The following is a 19,256-nucleotide window of genomic DNA, read 5'->3' on the forward strand; positions in this document are numbered from 1 at the left end:
CCATGTAGCTGATGTGACTAGAACCAGTAATTTGTAGGTTAATCTAAAAAGTTAACTACAGAATCATGAAAAAAAATTCATATGTACTTCAGACACGTCTAACTTATAACAAATACATACCTATTCACTTCTGATGTAGGGTCAAGGCTTTTTCCCTGAATATGAGGTTATTTTTTGGAGTCTTGTTTTTTTTTTTTTAATAAATTTATTTTTGGCTGCGTTGGGTCTTCGTTGCTGCACGCAGGCTTTCTCTAGTTGCGGCGAGTGGGGGCTACTCTTCATTGTGGTGCGCGGGCTTCTCATTGCGGTGGCTTCTCTTGTTGCAGAGCATGGGCCCCAGGCATGCAGGCTTCAGTAGTTGTGGCTCGTGGGCTCTAGAGCGCAGGCTCAGTAGTTGTGGCGCACAGGCTTAGTTGCTCCGCGGCACGTGGGATCTTTCCAGACCAGGGCTCAAACCCGTGTCCCCTACATTGACAGGCGGATTCTTAACCACTGCGCCACCAGCGAAGTCCCTTTTTTCTTTTTTTGTATACACCAAACCGATAATGTATCACCTCTCGTTTGTTTGATTCATCATGACTGGCTCATTCATTTCAAAGAACCCTTACCTTTATTTTGTTTTCCATGCATAGTTTATAGCAATAAAACAACAGAATCAAACATTTGCAACTCAAAGGTTTCAAAGACTGAAAGAATTTAAACAGAGTTTACAAAAATAATTTATTTATTTAATCTTAGTTTTCGGCCATGCCGCGCAGCATGCGGGATCACAGTTCCGCAACCAGGGATTGAACCCGCGTGCCCTGCAGTGCAAGCATGAAGTCTTAACCACTGGACCGCCAGGGAAGTCCCTAAACAGAACTTGTGATGATGAAAATTCCATGCTTTGTGGCAATGCTTTCCTAAAATAAAATGTTTTTAAGACAAAAATGTATCACCTCTGATTTCCAGTTTTGGTTTCTTTAAAGTGAAGTATGAACTAAAACACTAAGAATGAATGTGAGTACTGAATCTTTCTAAACTTTTATTACTTTTTTCAGTCTCTGTTATTTTACCCATATGTAAGTCAAAGCAATTATTTTTAGCAATTTGCTTCTATTGAGTCATTCCAAACCATTCAAATTAGTTTTCATGGACACAATTCTCTTTTTTGCATTCATATTTCATTAATTTTCACAATACTTAGTGTATATAATTAAAATTAACAAGTAAAACAAGTAACGTTATACAATTCCCTGGTAAGAGCTAAAGTGCATACGTGCGGCTGACAGTGTCCAGTAAGCTATGGGCATCAGGCAGCAGGCTTTTCAGAGGGAACTAAGAGAATCTAGCTGAAGACTCAGATGAGTGATGTTGGATATGACAGTTTTAACTGGAGTATTCATCCCATTTTCCAGACGAGGCCATTGAGGCTTAGAAAGTTAAGAGATTTGCCCATTTTTAATAAATGACTCATATGAAAAGCTCAAACAGATACAGGGAAAAGAAACCTAACACGACCACGTAAAGGTCAGAGAAAACCTTTAGGAGGAGGAGATGCTTGAGCTGAGTTGAGAAGGAAACATGAGAAAATCAGGCAAATAAGAGGAAGAATATTTCAGGCAGAGAAAATAAAGGTAATAAAGTCTAAAAATGTGAAAAATGCAGAATTTAAAAAATAAATTTGCTTGACTAGAGCCTAGGATGTATGCGAGACAGGGATGGGAGAAGGGTAGATCCTAGGGGTGGGAGAGGCTGGAGATCCAGACTAGGGTGATTTTCTATGCTAAATAGTTTACATTTACTTACAGGTTACTGGGAGCCGGTGGACAACTTTCCTTGGAGGAGCAACACAATTAGATTTATATTTTAGAAAGATTATTGCCTTTACAGGATGGATGATGAGCCAGGAGAGACCAGAGTAAAGGAGACTACCTGACAGGCTACTTCAGGGAAATTAAGGGGACAGTGATGAGGACATGAATGAGAAACTCAAAAAAGAAACTATTCCAGATAATCTGAAATTTCAGTAATCTGACTGTAAACCTGGAGTGGGATGTATTTTAAAGAACCCCCCCATCCTCCCCCCCAAAAAAACTTCAGTTATTTTCAGGAATTATATTGTTGGTAGTAATGTTGGTATTGATAGTCTGAGACTTTTGGGTGGATATTGTGGGATTATGCTAAAGACTAAGTATATGATATTCCATCATTTCTGGCAATGAAAACTGGAATTCTTAGCATGAGAATTAAAAGAGACACAGGTTAAAGAAATTAAGGAAGAACTCTGTAGCTCGGAATTTAAGAGGGGCATAGAGTGCTGGTATAAACTCATGATGCATTTTATCTTAAAACAACAACAAAACATATTACCTATCTTAGTCCACAAAAAGGGCCTAGAAACCTAGTAACCCAGTCTCAATGAGCATCTTTATGCTCTGACTGCAGTCTCCAAATACCATTCCCCAGTAAAAAGAATCAGGCCTCCTTGAAGAAAGTGTTGCCTTCTGGTCAGGCAGGAAATATGAGGTGGCCCTGGAACATCTTGTCATATCACTTAGCAAGGATGCCACCAATGAAAACTAGGGTCATGTCAAACAGCCCCAGGAGCCAGCTTAAAGAGCCTCTCACTGGCCAAAAATAGGACAATTTGAGCATCCACAAGAAAAATAACTTCAGTGAACTGAAATGAATCAAGTATGTTTAAACCTATGAACTGCTAATCACACACATTGTTCACCCCTGGAGCATTAGAGTGAACAGCTCATTATTTTGAAAACCAGATCATCACGCATTTAGTCTGCCTTTCCTATAAAATTTAACACTGGGTAACCAAACAGTAGATGAAGGGATGCTTCTACCTATAGAGGTATTTTTACCTAATAAATGAAGAGATAGTAGAGTATCATAATTTTTCAATCCCTAATTATTGGCAATTAGTGATTAGCAAAAACTAACATTACAAAAAGAGACAACCAACAGTGTGTAAAACAGGCATGCAATCAGCAAATTTCAATCTGAGGGAAACCCTACAGGGGAAACAATGCAGTTTCTTCAACAAATAAATTACAAGGGGGGAAATGAAAGAGAGATGGTGGGGAACTAAAATGTGAGTGGACTGCAAGCCAGCCAACATCAGCGTCACCCTGGAATTTGTTAGAAGTGCAAGTTCTCAAGCTACACTGCAGACTTATCAGAAACTCTGCAGTAGGGCCCAGCAGTCTGTGTTTTAACAAGGCTTCTAGGTGATTCTGATGTATTCTAGTTTGAGAACCAAGATAATAGATTAGAAGAGATTTACAACGCTTGTCAACCAACTGATTAAAAAAAACTGTAAAAAATTTTGACATCTATAGACAATTATCCTATCAAGGAATTGTCAATTTTTTAAAGTGTGAAAATGGTATTGAGATATATATAGAGATATAGATATTCTTTAAAGCCCTGAAACGTTTATGAGTAAAAGATACAATGCCTAGGATTTGCTTTAGAATAATATAAGAGGAATAGAAGCAAGAAGGGGTAGACATAAGATTGGCCATGAATTAATTGCTGAAGATGAATAATCAGTATCTGGGTGTTCTTTATACTATACATTTTTTTAACTTTCATTTATTTTTGAGGTTTTTTCCATTCTAAAAAGCTTTAAAACTCAAAGCAAGAAGTAAATTCAAAGAAAATAAGAGACTATAACTTAAGCAGAATTAATCCAAAAAAGGAGAAAGTATATGGTGCTTTTACTTGTATTGAAGGGCAGGACTGAAATACACAATATAAGTTTAAGTTATGTTGAAAAAACCCTACTACACACTAGCCTGTGACAAAATGATTTTGATTTGGATGTAAGGGAAAATTCTGGATGCTCATCAACCCACTGATGTCATTTTAAATCCCTAAACAAACTGAACAGAATAATTTACACATGAGAGAAGAGGAACCACAATCTGGTCAAAGGCATATGAGTACACTCGTTTGCTTTCCAGGTTTCAAACTGGCTTAGATTTTTAAGTCTTATCTGTTAATAAATTTAGGTTTACCTGCATTTTTAAAAAGTTTACTACTAAGTATATTAAGAGCACAACCTGAGTAGCCTAATGTAAATATTAATAATGCTTGATTTTTTTTTTTTAACTAGGAAGGGGACAATCTATCCTTTACATAAGCAAAGTAGCCAAATCACGTGTTTTGAGAGCTGTTCAGAGGCTTCTCTGGCTTGAAATGTCATCTCCATTAATTCAGTGATGGTCTGGATTTAGAGTCATCCAAATGACTAGTCTTGAAAATTTTTCAGGGCAAGTAAATAAAAAAGCTAACTGTGAGGCTATAGTAGCCCTTAATATCTCCTTGAATTTACATTCTTGTGATGTGATAGCTCTGTTTCCTCTGCATACATCCTTGCTATTGTGTCCTTTTAGGAATAGGGTGAATAGATGTTCTCTCTCCTCCTTCCTTCTCCTTTTTTACTTCTCCCTCTTATTTACCCTCTTCCACTGAAATATACTTTATGAAAACCTCAACATCCATTAGAAATCTGATTAGAAAGCACCAGCTTCAAAACCTAAGAGGGCTGATGGCAGGATGAACTATATATTTTCACTTTACAAGGTGACGCAGAATTTTGAGTATGGTTTCTTCTCTTTTTATGCTTTAGTTTAGATATTCCGTCATTTTCTCATCATTGTTATCATGATCATCGTTTCCTTCTTTATCACCCTTTTAATTTTTATTTTGCCTGGAACAGTTAATGACATGGAGAAAAGACCATTAGAAGTTATCACTATCCATTATCAGGCATCTTTTCTGATAAAGGTAACCTTGCAATAGAGATTTCTGTTCCATTTCATCTGCTTTTAATGAGCTCCTGCTGTGCCCCCTCCCACCCATGTGATGGCTTTGAGGAAACAAGAACAACAACAAAAAAAGACAAAGCCTCAACTTTAGAGCTCATATACTCTAGCTGAGGAGATAATGGAAAGAGATGGGAAGAGATTCACCACATACTATATTGGGATGTTATAATACAACACAGCATTTGAGAGCCTGGACTACATGGCTTTAAACTGCTTGGGTTTGAATCCTAACTCTGCCACTCACTAGCTAAGGGATGCTGAGCAAGTTATTTAACCTCTCTTGCCTCAGTTTCTTCATCCGTTAAATGAGGGCAAGAACAGTAATTACTTTGTGGGGTTGTCTTGAGATAATCCTTAAACTAGATAATCCATAAAATATTTAAATGTATCCATATATTTTATCAATTTCTGTGTTGACCATCGTTTCTTAGATCCCACACCTTCCCCCTGGTATTCTTTCCCGTCCCTGAAATATATCCTTTAATAATTCAACTATCTTGGATTTTGTAGCTCTGAAAATATTTTCCCCAGTTTTGCTCTCAAACTTCTGGTTTAGCTGTACATAAAATTCTAGGTTGATAATTATTTTCTCCAGCTTTAAAAATATTATCCCACTGTCTTCTGGACTTTATGCCATTGAAAAGTTTGCTGTTGGTTTAACAGTTGTTACTTTGCAAATAATGTACCTTTCTCACTGGTAGAATACATGCATCTAAGGACACTACTGATAAAAGTAAACATTTAGTACTAGAGTTATCACTCCACATAAGATTTCCAATTCCATGGATTCGGGGGGAAGATCATGGTATAAACATCCTCTCATCCTTTACAAAGGAGCAGGGCAAGAACTGAAGGCCACTGTGACTACAAGGAAGCTCTGCAAGATTAACCACAGATACAACCATAACCTTGCCTCCAGGGGAGGACTGAGTGCCTTCCCAAGAATCCAACAGATTGTACTAAGGTATGAAGGAAACTGCTGAGGACCCTCATTTTTATACTCTCGTGAGTTATTACTTTCCTTTCCTCTCATGCTTTCGAATTCCTATAACAGAGCAACTCTGTATTTTGAGCATATGAAGCAAGTATGATAAAATATTACATTTAAACATTGCCCCAGGGTAAGGGGGATGGGAGAGAAAAAACAAAAGCAAAAACAGCATTGCCCCTTCCTGGCCAATGTTTACCCTTATGTTCAGATTACTAAAAATATGTATCTAGAAATATGGCAAAACAAAACATGTCTCTCCTCATAGATGAAATAGCTAAAATTTTGGCCTCTTTTATTGATCTCAGGTCATATATTTGGGTTGAAAAAAACACACAACAAATAGTTCCAAATAAGAGTTACATAAACTAAATTTTTCTTCCAGATCTCTAAATGCTCATAGAGAGCCAACTTCCATGGTACATGGCACACAGCACATACTTGAAAGTTGATCCCACAGAAATATTTGGGTAAGCAAAATAAGAATTCGTTTCTCATTACATAAACATCACCTGTGCTTATCTAATCAAAACACTTGTTTAAAAAAAATTAATCTGTGACCAAAAGCACTATCATGCTTGTTGAGTGCCATTCTCATTCAAATCATATCCAAAAAAACCTAGAAATAACTCAAAATTAGAAAGTGGCCCAAGTGCTAAGGCTGCCTATGGCTCTTGCTACAAAATAGTTGCCGGTCTGATTTGAGTGTCTAAAAAGAATGACAGGAATTATAGGGTTCTTCTTAAATTCAAGAGAACTTCCCAGAAGGAGGTGGAGGGCCAAGAAATCCACCTGCCTGCTTGGTGGCGGCTCGTGAAGGGGCAAGGCCAAGGATCTTCTGGATGTTCTGTGAAGGAAACAGAATAAAAATTGGGTTTTAATGAGATACAGAGAAAAGTATTTAACATAGATCTCATATAAAGAGAAAACTTACAAATAAAAAGTACTGATATGACCTAAAACAGGATGATTACTACTTATTTTTTAAAAGGCCTATAATATTATAGAGATCACAGAACAGTAAAAGGCCTCTTACCTCATGGGATCTTGGTCTACTAACCAAAGAAGCTGATTTTTTCAAGTGGAGAATCATAAAAAGAGGTAATCTTTTATTTCAACACAAAGTACATTCATTAGCTATTTCGTGTAGGAAGGCCTTTTCTCTGAGTATGGGTCTTATAGCTGGATTTAGTCATTATTGCACCGTCTGAAGCTGAAACTGAAATATTCAGTATCAATGTCTTCAAAGAAGTGAGAGAATTCAGAATTTTGCAAAGTAATCTAAGTTCAGAATCCTCCTAGGTTTCTACACAACCCCTCATCTTTTCAGCTGTCTCACTTAAATCTAATTCAATAGTTTTTTTTTCTAGAAACTCAACTTTATGAAACTAGTTCTCATAGAAAAGACTATTTTATACTCAGATTTCATCAGTTAATATAACATTAAATTAAATAACATAAATGCAACAATGAGTAAAACTAGCATAAACAGTTTAGGGATAAACACAATTGGCTCTTGAAAGGCAATGACTCAACTGGTGGGAGCAGACAGGTGGAGGAGTTCTATAGAGCAATCAGGAGTGGACAGTGTGATGTGGGGATGAGGTGGTTTGCTTTAAAGAGGGAGGGAAGGGGTTCATGAATGTGGAGAGGTTAAATAAGGTCAGTTAAGATACTGTACAGCACCTGTAAGGGGGAAAAAAACCTTAAAGATCGTCTAATTATTTTTGCTCAAGTCTTTCATTTTATATTTCAGAAATTCCAATTAAAACTTGGAAGAGTAGGATGGCCTGTCTAAAATTACAAAGTTCAATGAAGAACAGAGTTAGAATTAAAACCCATGTTTTTTGATTCTTAATCTAATGGGTTCTCTTACACAGTACCTCCTCTATTAAAGTTCTGTTCTTCAGAACAAACTCTACACCAGGGTAGGCAGGTTAGCTTGTATGCATTCATTCGTTCAACAGTTATTGAGTACCTAATGTGCATAAGGCACTATGAGAATATCTATATCTAGGCTCCTCTGAAGTATACACTCCCCAATCCTTTATCATTAAGAATAATTGCTACTGAGAGGGCAGACAGCAGAAGCAAGAAGAACTACAGTTCTGCAGCCTGTGGAAGGAAAACCACATTCACAGAAAGATAGACAAAATGAAAAGGCAGAGGACTTTGTACCAGATGAAGGAAAAAGATAAAACCCCAGAAAAACAACTAAATGAAGTGGAGATAGGCAACATTCCAGAAAAGAATTCAGAATAATGATAGTGAAGATGATCCAGGACCTCGGAAAAAGAATGGAGGCAAAGATCGAGAAGACGCAAGAAATGTTTAACAAAGACCTAGAAGAATTAAAGAACAAACACCTAGAAGAATTAAAGAACAAACAAACAGAGATGAACAATAAATAACTGAAATGAAAAATACACTAGAAGGAATCAATAGCAGAATAACTGAGGCAGAAGAATGGATAAGTGACTTGGAAGACAGAATGGTGGAATTCACTGCCACAGAACAGAATAAAGAAAAAAGAATGGGAAGAAATGAAGATAGCCTAAGAGACCTCTGGGACAACATTAAATGCAACAACATTCGCATTATAAGGGTCCCAGAAGGAGAAGAGAGAGAGAAAGGACCAGAGAAAATATCTGAAGAGATTATAGTCGAAAACTTCCCTAACATGGGAAAGGAAATAGCCACCCAAGTCCAGGAACCGCAGAGAGTCCCATACAGGATCAACCCAAGGAGAAACACACCGAGACACATAGTAATCAAAGTGGCAAAAATTAAAGACAAAGAAAAATTATTGAAAGCAGCAAGGGAAAAACGACAAATAACATACAAGGGAACTCCCATAAGGTTAACAGCTGATTTCTCAGCAGAAACTCTACAAGCCAGAAGGGAGTGGCATGATATATTTAAAGTGATGAAAGGGAAGAACCTATAACCAAGATTACTCTACCCAGCAAGGATCTCATTCAGATTCTACAGACAAATCAAAAGCTTTACAGGCAAGAAAGAGCTAAGAGAATTCAGCACCACGAAACCAGCCCTACAAGAAATGCTAAAGGAACTTCTTTAGGTGGGAAACACAAGAGAAGAAAAGGACCTACAAAAACAAACCTATAACAATTAAGAAAATGGTAATAGGAACATACATATCGATAATTACCTTAAACGTGAATGGATTAAATGCTCCAACCAAAAGACACAGGCTTGCTGAATGGATACAAAAACAAGACCCATATATATGCTGTCTACAAGAGACCCACTTCAGACCTTGGGACACATACAGACTGAAAGTGAGGGGATGGAAAAAGATATTCCATGCAAATGGAAATCAAAAGAAAGCTGGAGTAGCAATACTCGTATCAGATAAAATAGACTTGAAAATAAAGAATGTTACAAGAGACAAGGAAGGACACTACATAATGATCAAGGGATCAATCCAAGAAGAAGATATAACAATTATAAATATATATGCACCCAACACAGGAGCACCTCAATACATAAGGCAACTGCTAACAGCTCTAAAAGAGGAAATTGACAGTAACACAATAATAGTGGGGGACTTCAACACCTCACTTACACCAATGGACAGATCATCCAGACAGAAAATTAATAAGGAAACAGAAGCTTTAAATGACACAATAGACCAGATAGATTTCATTGATATTTATAGGACATTCCATCCAAAAACAGCAGATTACACGTTCTTCTCAAGTGCGCACAGAACATTCTCCAGGATAGATCACATCTTGGGTCACAAATCAAGCCTCAGTAAATTTAAGAAAACTGAAATCATATCAAGCATCTTTGCTGACCACAACGCTATGAGATTAAAAATGAATTACAGGGAAAAAAACGTAAAAAAGACAAACACATGGAGGCTAAACAATACGTTACTAAATAACCAAGAGATCACTGAAGAAATCAAAGAGGAAATCAAAAAATACCTAGAGACAAATGACAATGAAAACACGATGACCCAAAACCTATGGGATGCAGCAAAAGCAGTTCTAAGAGGGAAGTTTATAGCTATACAAGCCTACCTAAAGAAACAAGAAAAATCTCAAGTAAACAATCTAACCTTACACCTAAAGAAACTGGAGAAAGAAGAACAAACAAAACCCAAAGTTAGCAGAAGGAAAGAAATCATAAAGATCAGAGCAGAAATAAATGAAACAGAAACAAAGAAAACAATAGCAAAGATCAATAAAACTAAAAGTTGGTTCTTTGAGAAGATAAACAAAATTGATAAGCCATTAGCCAGACTCATCAAGAAAAAGAGGGAGAGGACTCAAATCAATAAAATCAGAAATGAAAAAGGAGAAGTTACAACAGACACCGCAGAAATACAAGGCATCCTAAGAGACTACTACAAGCAACTCTATGCCAATAAAATGGACAACCTGGAAGAAATGGACAAATTCTTAGAAAGGTATAACCTTCCAAGACTGAACCAGGAAGAAACAGAAAATATGAACAGACCAATCACAAGTAATGAAATTGAAACTGTGATTAAAAATCTTCCAACAAACAAAAGTCCAGGACCAGATGGCTTCACAGGTGAATTCTATCAAACATTTAGAGAAGAGCTAACACCTATCCTTCTCAAACTCTTCCAAAAAATTGCAGAGGAAGGAACACTCCCAAACTCATTCTATGAGGCCACCATCACCCTGATACCAAAACCAGACAAAGATACTACAAAAAAAGAAAATTACAGACCAATATCACTGATGAATATAGATGCAAAAATCCTCAACAAAATACTAGCAAACAGAATCCAACAACACATTAAAAGGATCATACACCGTGATGAAGTGGAATTTATCCCATGGATGCAAGGATTCTTCAATATACGCAAATCAATCAATGTGATACACCATATTAACAAACTGAAGAAGAAAAACCATGTGATCATCTCAACAGATGCAGAAAAAGCTTTTCACAAAATTCAACACCCATTTATGATAAAAACTCTCCAGAAAGTGGGAATAGAGGAAACCTACCTCAACATAATAAAGGCCATATATGACAAACCCAAGGATATACAAAGGAGAAAAGACAGTCTCTTCACTAAGTCGTGCTGGGAAACCTGGACAGCTACATGGAAAAGAATGAAATTAGAACACTCCCTAACACCATACACAAAAATAAACTCGAAATGGATTAGAGACCTAAATGTAAGACTGGACACTATAAAACTCTTAGAGGAAAACATAGGAAGAATACTCTTTGACATAAATCACTGCAAGATCTTTTTTGATCCACCTCCTAGAGTAATGGAAATAAAAACAAAAATAAACAAATGGGACCTAATGAAACTTCAAAGCTTTTGCAAAGCAAAGGCAACTACAATCAAGATGGAAAGACAACCCTCAGAATGGGAGAAAATATTTGCAAACGAATGAACGGACAAAGGATTAATCTCCAAAATATATAAACAGCTCATGCAGCTCAATATTAAAAAAAACAAAGAACCCAATCAAAAAATGGGCAGAAGAACTAAACAGACATTTCTCCAAAGAAGACATACAGATGGCCAAGATGCACATGAAAAGCTGCTCAACATCACTAATTATTAGAGAAATGCAACTCAAAACTACCATGAGGTATCACCTCACACCAGTTAGAATGGGCATCATCAGAAAATCTACAAACAACAAATGCTGGAGAGGGTGTGGAGAAAAGGGAACCCTCTTGCACTGTTGGTGGGAATGTAAATCGATATAGGCACTATGGAGAACAGTATGGAGGTTCCTTAAAAAAATAAAAATAGAACTACCATATGACCCAGCAATCCCACTACTGGGCATATACCCAGAGGAAACCATAATCCAAAAAGACACATGCACCCCAGTGTTCATTGCAGCACTATTTCCAATAGCCAGGTCATGGAAGCAACCTAAATGCCCACTGACAGACAAATGGATAAAGAAGATGTGGTACATATATACAACGGAATATTACTCAGCCATAAAAAGGAACGAAATTGGGTCATTTGTAGAGACGTGGATGGATCTAGAGACTGTCATACAGAGTGAAGTAAGTCAGAACGAGAAAAACAATTACCATATATTAAAGTATATATGTGGAACCTAGAAAATGGTACAGATGAACCAGTCTGCAGAGCAGAAATAGAGACAGAGATGTAGGGGACAAACATATGGACACCAAGGGGGGAAAGCAGCGGGGGATGGTGGTGGTGTGATGAATTGGGCAATTGGATTGACATATATACACTAATATGTATAAAATAGATAACTAATAAGAACCTGCTGTATAAAAAAATAAATAAAATTCAAATATTCAAAAAAAAGAATAATTGATACTGATGTGTTTATATTTCTGAGATAACACTCTGTCAGAATATCACATAATATTTAAATATGAAGACACAGCTTTAAGAACTCATTTAATTATATTTGCCATAAAATACTTTATTTATTCATTCATTCAGTCACTCACAATACTATAGATCATGCTGTACTTTAAAAAGAAATCTAAAAACAGGTTAAGAAGAAAAATCTATCATTAGTAGTTCAGGTTACGTCCCCTTAGTAAAGCTGGAGAATGTCTGTATTACTTTCATAATAAAAATAGCTCCTTCATGCCTCCCTCTAAAAATCCACTGCACAAAGCAATAAGAAGACCAAATGATAGAATGTCACTAAATTTCCAACTTCTTTTATTTATTTATTTTTAAATTATTTATTTATTTATTGGCTGCATCGGGTCTTTGTTGCTGTGTGGGGCTTTCTTTAGTTGCGAAGAGCAGGGGCTACTCTTCATTGCGGTGCTCGGGCTTCTCCGAGTGCAGGCTCAGTATTTGTGGCACACAGGTTTAGTTGCTCCGCGGCATGTGGGATCTTCCCAGACCAGGGCTCGAACCCGCGTCCCCTGCGCTGGCAGGTGGATTCTTTACCACTGCACCACCAGGGAAGTCCCCCGACTTCTTTTACTTAGTCAGTAAGTACTTACTGACCACCTACAATGTATCCAGCATTAAGCAACGCATGATGGTAAATTACTTTAAAGATAAAATTTGAAATAATAAGACATTTGAGAATTAGCTGCTGATAAACACATTTGTCTAGTTAATGACTAGAATAATACAGTCTAGACAAAATATACAAGGCATCCTTGCTCCGTTATTCTGTAGAGACAGGGGTCAATTAAGTGACTCCTTACCATTTTAGAGATAAAGACCAGTGTAAAAACCTCTGATGCCCTTTAAATCGCACGTTTACTGTGATTTAAAGAAGACAAATGAAAGGAAAACAGGCAATATTTTGAAAGGCAGACTGAAAGGGTAGACTGTGGACAGTCTCATTATGAATTAAAAACACACAAATGACTATTGTACACAAGCCACTGCTCTAGATGGAAAACAGCCCTAACAGCAACAACCACAACAGCAACAAGAATGTCAAAACAAGGTTCAAGTTCATGGAAATCCAGGCAGTGCTTTGGATTTCCTTGTGGTTCTTGTCACAGACTCCCTTTGGAAACACTAAATCAAGTTTATCAATGGTACTTTACTCAAGCATTTGTATTTCAATACCAACCCTCTGCAACCTTATCCTTTAGTGAAATTCTAAACCATCAGTTTAAATTCCTATAGTCTCACAAATGAACCCACAACGGTTTTTCTCAGATAAAATTTTTCCTCCACAGCAGTAATACTATCCTACATTTCTATGCACTTTAAAGTTTGAAAATAATTTTAAAGACTAGATACCAGTCCTTAGTTATCCTTGTTTTCGAGATGAGAAAGCTGAGGCAGAGAAAGGTTACAAATCAGGCACAGTTTTCCTCTATTAAACAACTCTCTAAGGGATTTTCACCTTAGGAGTGAAAAATATTGTAGCAGGCCTGGCCTATAAAAAAATACACAATTATGAAGACTATGTATGAGCACACCATAGAAAATATATATATGTTACATTGTTAAGTGAATAAAGGCATATAAATCAAAACCCACAGAAGGTACAATACCAAGAGTGAACATTAATGTAAGTCATGGACTTTGGGTGATAATGATGTATTAGTGTAGGTTCATTGATTGTAAAAAGAACGTATCACTATTATGCAAGGTGTTGATAGTGGGGGAGGCTGTGTGCAAGTGGGGGACAAGGAGTTAGATGGGAAATCTCTGTACAGTCCACTCAATTTTGCTGTGAACCTAAAATTGCTCTAAAAAAATAGTCTATAAAAATGCATATAAATACTGTAAGAATATATGGAAAAACAATAGTTGTATTAATAATAGTTGTATATCCTTTTCTCATTCTTTGCCTTCAACTTTTTGAAATATTGCTGAACAGGATAATTTAAAATAAAGACAAATATTTCCATAGGTGCTATCTCAAAGTGCCAGCCAGGCATTGTTCTAAGCACTTCACATCTATGTTCTCCTTTAATCCTCACAACAACTCCATGAAGCAGGCTTATTATTATCCTTACATGCAGATAAAAAAAGGGGATCCAACTGTCAGGCTGTAATTCAATAAACAGTCACTGAGCTTCACAGTGTATATAGCAGGTATGTGTGTATACATTATCTCCTTTATATCTTTCAACAATCTCATCCATTAAACTTGACCTGACTGCTTTCTTACAGCCTCTCAATTCTCCTCCAATTTTTCAGGCCTTCTTAATTAGCAAGATTTAGTTTAGAAATATGCACTTTGCTAAAAAGACAGGAGTTTTAATATATTATGAACATGATATGGAAGAACACTTAACAGAAATGCAAAATATAAGATGTGAGTCTCCCAAGGAAATAGAAATAAAACAAAAATAAACAAATGGGACCAAAATCAAACCTGCAAGCTTTTGCACAGCAAGGGAAACGATAAACAATATGAAAATACAACCTACAGAATGGGAGAAAATATTTGCAAACGATGTGACTGACAAGGGCTTAATTTCCAAACTATACAAACAGCTCGTACAACTCAGCAACAACAACAACAAAAAACCCAATAGAAAAATGGGCAGATCCATTGTTCTCAGACTGTTGCCCCCCAGGGTGCCCAGGGACTCCAGCGGTGGGGTAGGTGGGGGGAGATTGAGTTGGGAAGAGGATAAAGGCAGAGAAGCAGATAGTTGGGGTTCTGGGACCCCTCTCTCACTTCTACCACTTTTACTGCTTTTCTACTTGGTGGTTCTGTGTAAGATTTAACTGGAAAAAGGGGTTGAAATGCTAAAAAAAAAAAATGCATGGGACTTCCCTGGTGGCCCAGGGGTTAAGAATCTGCCTGCCAATGCAGGGCACACAGGTCCGAGCCCTGGTCTGCGAAGATCTCACGTTCCGTGGAGCAACTAAGCCTGTGCACCGCAACTACTGAGCCTGTGCTCTAGAGCCCATGAGCCACAACTACTGGGCCTGCAAGCCACAACTACTGAAGCCCGTGCACCTAGAGCCCGTGCTCTGCAACAAGAGAAGCCACCGCAATGAGAAGCCTGCACACCACAACGAAGAGTAGCCCCTGCTTGCAGCAACTAGAGAAAGCCCGTGCGCAGTAACAAAGACTCAATGCAGCCAAAAAACTAACTAAATAAATAAATTTATTAAAAAAAAAAAAAAAGAAAAAAAATTTTTTAAATCAAAAGAAAACTGCAATGAGGTATCACCTCACACCAGTCAGAATGGCCATCATTAAAAAGTTTACAAATAACAAATGTTGGAGAGCATATGGAGAAAAGGGAACCCTCCTACACTGTTGATGGGAATGTAAGTTGGTGTAGCCACTATAGAAAACAGTATGGAGGTTCCTCAGAAAACTAAAAAATAGAATTACCATATGATAAAGCAATCCCACTCCCAGGCATGTATCTGGACAAAACTATAATTCAAATAGATACATGCACCCTTATGTTCACAGTGGCACTATTCACAACAGCCGAGACATGGAAACAACCTAAATGTGCATCAACAGATGAATGGATAAAGAAGATGTGGTATATATATACAATGGAATACTACTCAGCTATAAAAAAGAATGAAATAATGCCATTTGCAGCAACATGGATGCAACTAGAAATGATCAAACTAAGTGAATTAAGTCAGAAAGAGAAAGACAAATACCATATAATATCACTTATATGTGGAATCTAAAATATGACACAAACGAACCTACCTATGAAACAGAAACAAAATCAGGGACATAGAGAATAGACTGGTGGTTGCCAATGGGGAGGGGGGTAGGAGAGGGTAGGAGTGGGAGCTGGGGATTAGCAGATACAAACTGGTATATATAGAATGGATAAACAACAAGGTCCTACTTGTTATAGCACAGGGAACTATATTCAATATCCTGTGATAAACCATAATGAAAAAGAATATGAAAAAGAATGTATATATATGTATAAGTGAGTCACTTTGCTGTACAGCAGTAATTTACACAACACTGTAATTCAACTTTACTTCAATAAAAATTAAATTTAAAATTAATTTAAAAAATTAATTAAAAAAATAAAAATAATTTAAAAATTAAAAAGAAAAAAAGTATGGTAAGGTTTTGGAAAGATATAAAACAATTATTTTGCATTTCTGTCCAGTCCTGTGTAACAGGGTAACAACTGAAGAGTATATGTCAGAAGAGAAAAACAAAGGAAAAACATTTTCCCGTAATCATGCCTTCTATTGGCAGGAAACCCAGAAAAATACCACTACAGGATTTGCGTTCCTTCCTCTCTGCAAAGGATAAGGACCGGTGATCAAGAAAAGGAAATTGTTGGTTGCTAACTGGATATTCTGGGAAGACCCAGGTCACTGGCAATAAACACATTCTGCTAAATTTTATTTCTTAGTCATTTAGCTAAAATAACTCAGCCATGGCAGTCCTTACTTCACTCTTTTGTTAGTTTCTCTGGCATCTGACAACCAGCCTTCCTTTCCAACTGATTACAATTTCTCATCAAGTTCCTATAACATAATCTTTACTTTATTCATAATGCTGTGTGTAAAATCCAATCACCTCAAATGGCCCCATCCAACAGTCCCAGGATTTTCACATTGTATCAAAATAGGCTATTTAGGAGAATGATGTAGAGATTAAATATTTAATGACAGTACAACACCAGTGTAGCTGAAATAATACTGGGTTAGCAGTCAGAAGACTTGCTTTCCAGTACTAGCAAACTAGGCAAAGAAAGTAATAAGCAGTATCTTTTCACTTTACCAAGTCTCAATTTTCCTTGCATTTAAAAGAAGGGGGCTCACTAGGTTGATTGTTTTCAGACCCTTTAGCCACAGAATCCTTTCTTTAAACAAAATCATGTAAAAACCCAACACAGAAAAGAGATGAAATAGTGTTGGGAACCTGAAGCCCCCTACTGGGCCCTTCAAACTTCCCCATCAAGCACCTTCAAGGAGCCACAGTCCTGTGTGGCTGTGGCTCTAACATTCTAGAATGTGTCTATGTTGTAACAAATTATATTGCAGACTTCAACACATATCTTACAAAGTGGAAATCAAAATTTTGAAAGGAGGATGAGCCATCAAATCTGCACCAGAGTAACACCACCTCCTTTGTAAAGTTGAATGAATATTTTCTGTCCTAGGATGTCCAAAGGCCTCTTTCGTAATAAATGTCTCTTTTGGGGGGATTAGGGGATCAAGTGACAATTTCGACCAGTCAAGGAGAACGTTCTGAATGTTCTGAATTTGAGTTTTGTGTAAGAAGACAAGATGTTTTATCCTTTTAAAAATCTCAAAATGGATAGTAGAACCCAGCCGGCACCATGTGGGGTATCTATAACTCAGAATGAAATTGTAGTCTTACTGGTTTGAAGAACCAAAGGACAGAGTTTAGGGCAACCATAGCAACTGAAAGTTGAGGGGAAAAAATCTTGGAAAATAGCTAAAAGGAGAGTTCAAAATTTTACATCTAAACTCTGCCCATATCTCTGGCTGACTCTTAAACCATTCACGCATGAGACTGTCTTCAAGCAGCCGAGCTAAGACTAAAATAACTAAGATCTCAGGTGCTGCCTACCACAAAGGAGACAGACTTTGGAGTTTGAGTGCCAACTTAATTGCCCACTTAAACAAACAAACAAACAAACCTCCCACTCTTTTAAGAATAACAGAATCTAGAATCTCTACAGCCTATCATTCACAATGCCCAAGATACAGTCTAAAATTACTAGACATACAAAGAAATAGGAAAACTTGACCCATACTAAAGAAAACAGGCAACAGATAGAGCTCAACCTTGAGACGATCCAAATGCTGGAATTAGTAGATAGGGTTTTTAAAACAGCTTAACTATGCCTAAGGACATAAAAGAAAATATGTTCGTAATAAATGAACAAATAGGAAATCTCAGCAGGGAAAGAGAAAAGCCAAAAAGAACCAAATGGAAATTCTGGAACTAAAAAATACAGTATCAAAATTTTAAAATCATTGGATGAGCTTAGGGTTAACTCAGATGAAAGAGGAGTCATGAACTTGAAGACAGATTACTAGAAATTATCCTATCTAAAGAACAGAGAGAAATAGACTTTTAAAAAATTGAACAGACTCAGTGTCCTATTGGAAAATACCAAAGTTTTGAAAGGAGAATGAGCCATCAAATCCGCACCAGAGGATTAATGTATATGTAAACGGAATCACACAAGAAAGAATGGGGCAGAAAAAAATATTTGAAAAAATAATTGCTGAAATTTTCCCAGATTTTATAAAACCATAAACTCTAGCAGGATAATTTTTTTTAAATGCCCTAGGCACATCATAGTCAAATTGCTGAAAACCAAACTTAAAACAAAATTTGAAAGCAGCCAGAGAAAAGTGACACATTATCTGTAGGGATACAAAGATATAAAGGACTGCTCATCAAAAACAATGGAGGCCAGAAGATAGTGGAAAGACATTTTAAAATGCTAAAGGATTAAAACAAACACAGTCAACCCAGAATTCTGTATCCCATGAAAATATTCTTCAAGAATAAAGATAAAATAAATATTTTTGGATAAATGAAGATTAAGAGAATTTGTCACTAGTAGATTTGCACTATAAGAAACACATATAAAGAAAGAAACAGGGCTTCCCTGGTGGCGCAGTGGTTGAGAATCTGCTTGCTAATGCAGGGGACACGGGTTCGAGCGCTGGTCTGGGAAGATCCCACATGCCGCGGGGCAACTGGGCCCGTGAGCCACGACTACTGAGCCTGCGCGTCTGAAGCCTGTGCTCCGCAGCAAGAGAGGCCGCGATAGTGAGAGGCCCACGCACCGTGATGAAGAGTGGCCCCCGCTTGCCACAACTAGAGAAAGCCCTCGCACAGAAACGAAGACCCAACACAGCCAAAAATAATAAATAAATAAATACCACTTCTGTGCAACAACTCCCACATTTCCATTAAAAAAAAAAAAAAGAAAAAGAAAGAGACAGAAATCAGTACAAGCAGTGACATGCTTCATCTCCT

General features: G+C 37.1%; 1 protein-coding gene across 1 annotated transcript in view; it reads right to left on the reverse strand.

The window, feature by feature from the left end:
* Positions 1-6,086: 6,086 nt before the first annotated feature.
* Positions 6,087-19,256, reverse strand: part of TMCO1 (transmembrane and coiled-coil domains 1) — a 54,506-nt gene continuing 41,336 nt past the window's right edge. Inside the window, exon 7 of the mRNA XM_007191080.3 lies at positions 6,087-6,664. Within this exon, the coding sequence (XP_007191142.1) occupies positions 6,566-6,664 (99 nt within the window). The 3' untranslated portion in view covers positions 6,087-6,565. The remainder of the gene's footprint in view (positions 6,665-19,256) is intronic.

The sequence above is a fragment of the Balaenoptera acutorostrata genome, chromosome 1, assembly GCF_949987535.1.
Source record: "Balaenoptera acutorostrata chromosome 1, mBalAcu1.1, whole genome shotgun sequence".
Taxonomy (NCBI): domain Eukaryota; kingdom Metazoa; phylum Chordata; class Mammalia; order Artiodactyla; family Balaenopteridae; genus Balaenoptera; species Balaenoptera acutorostrata.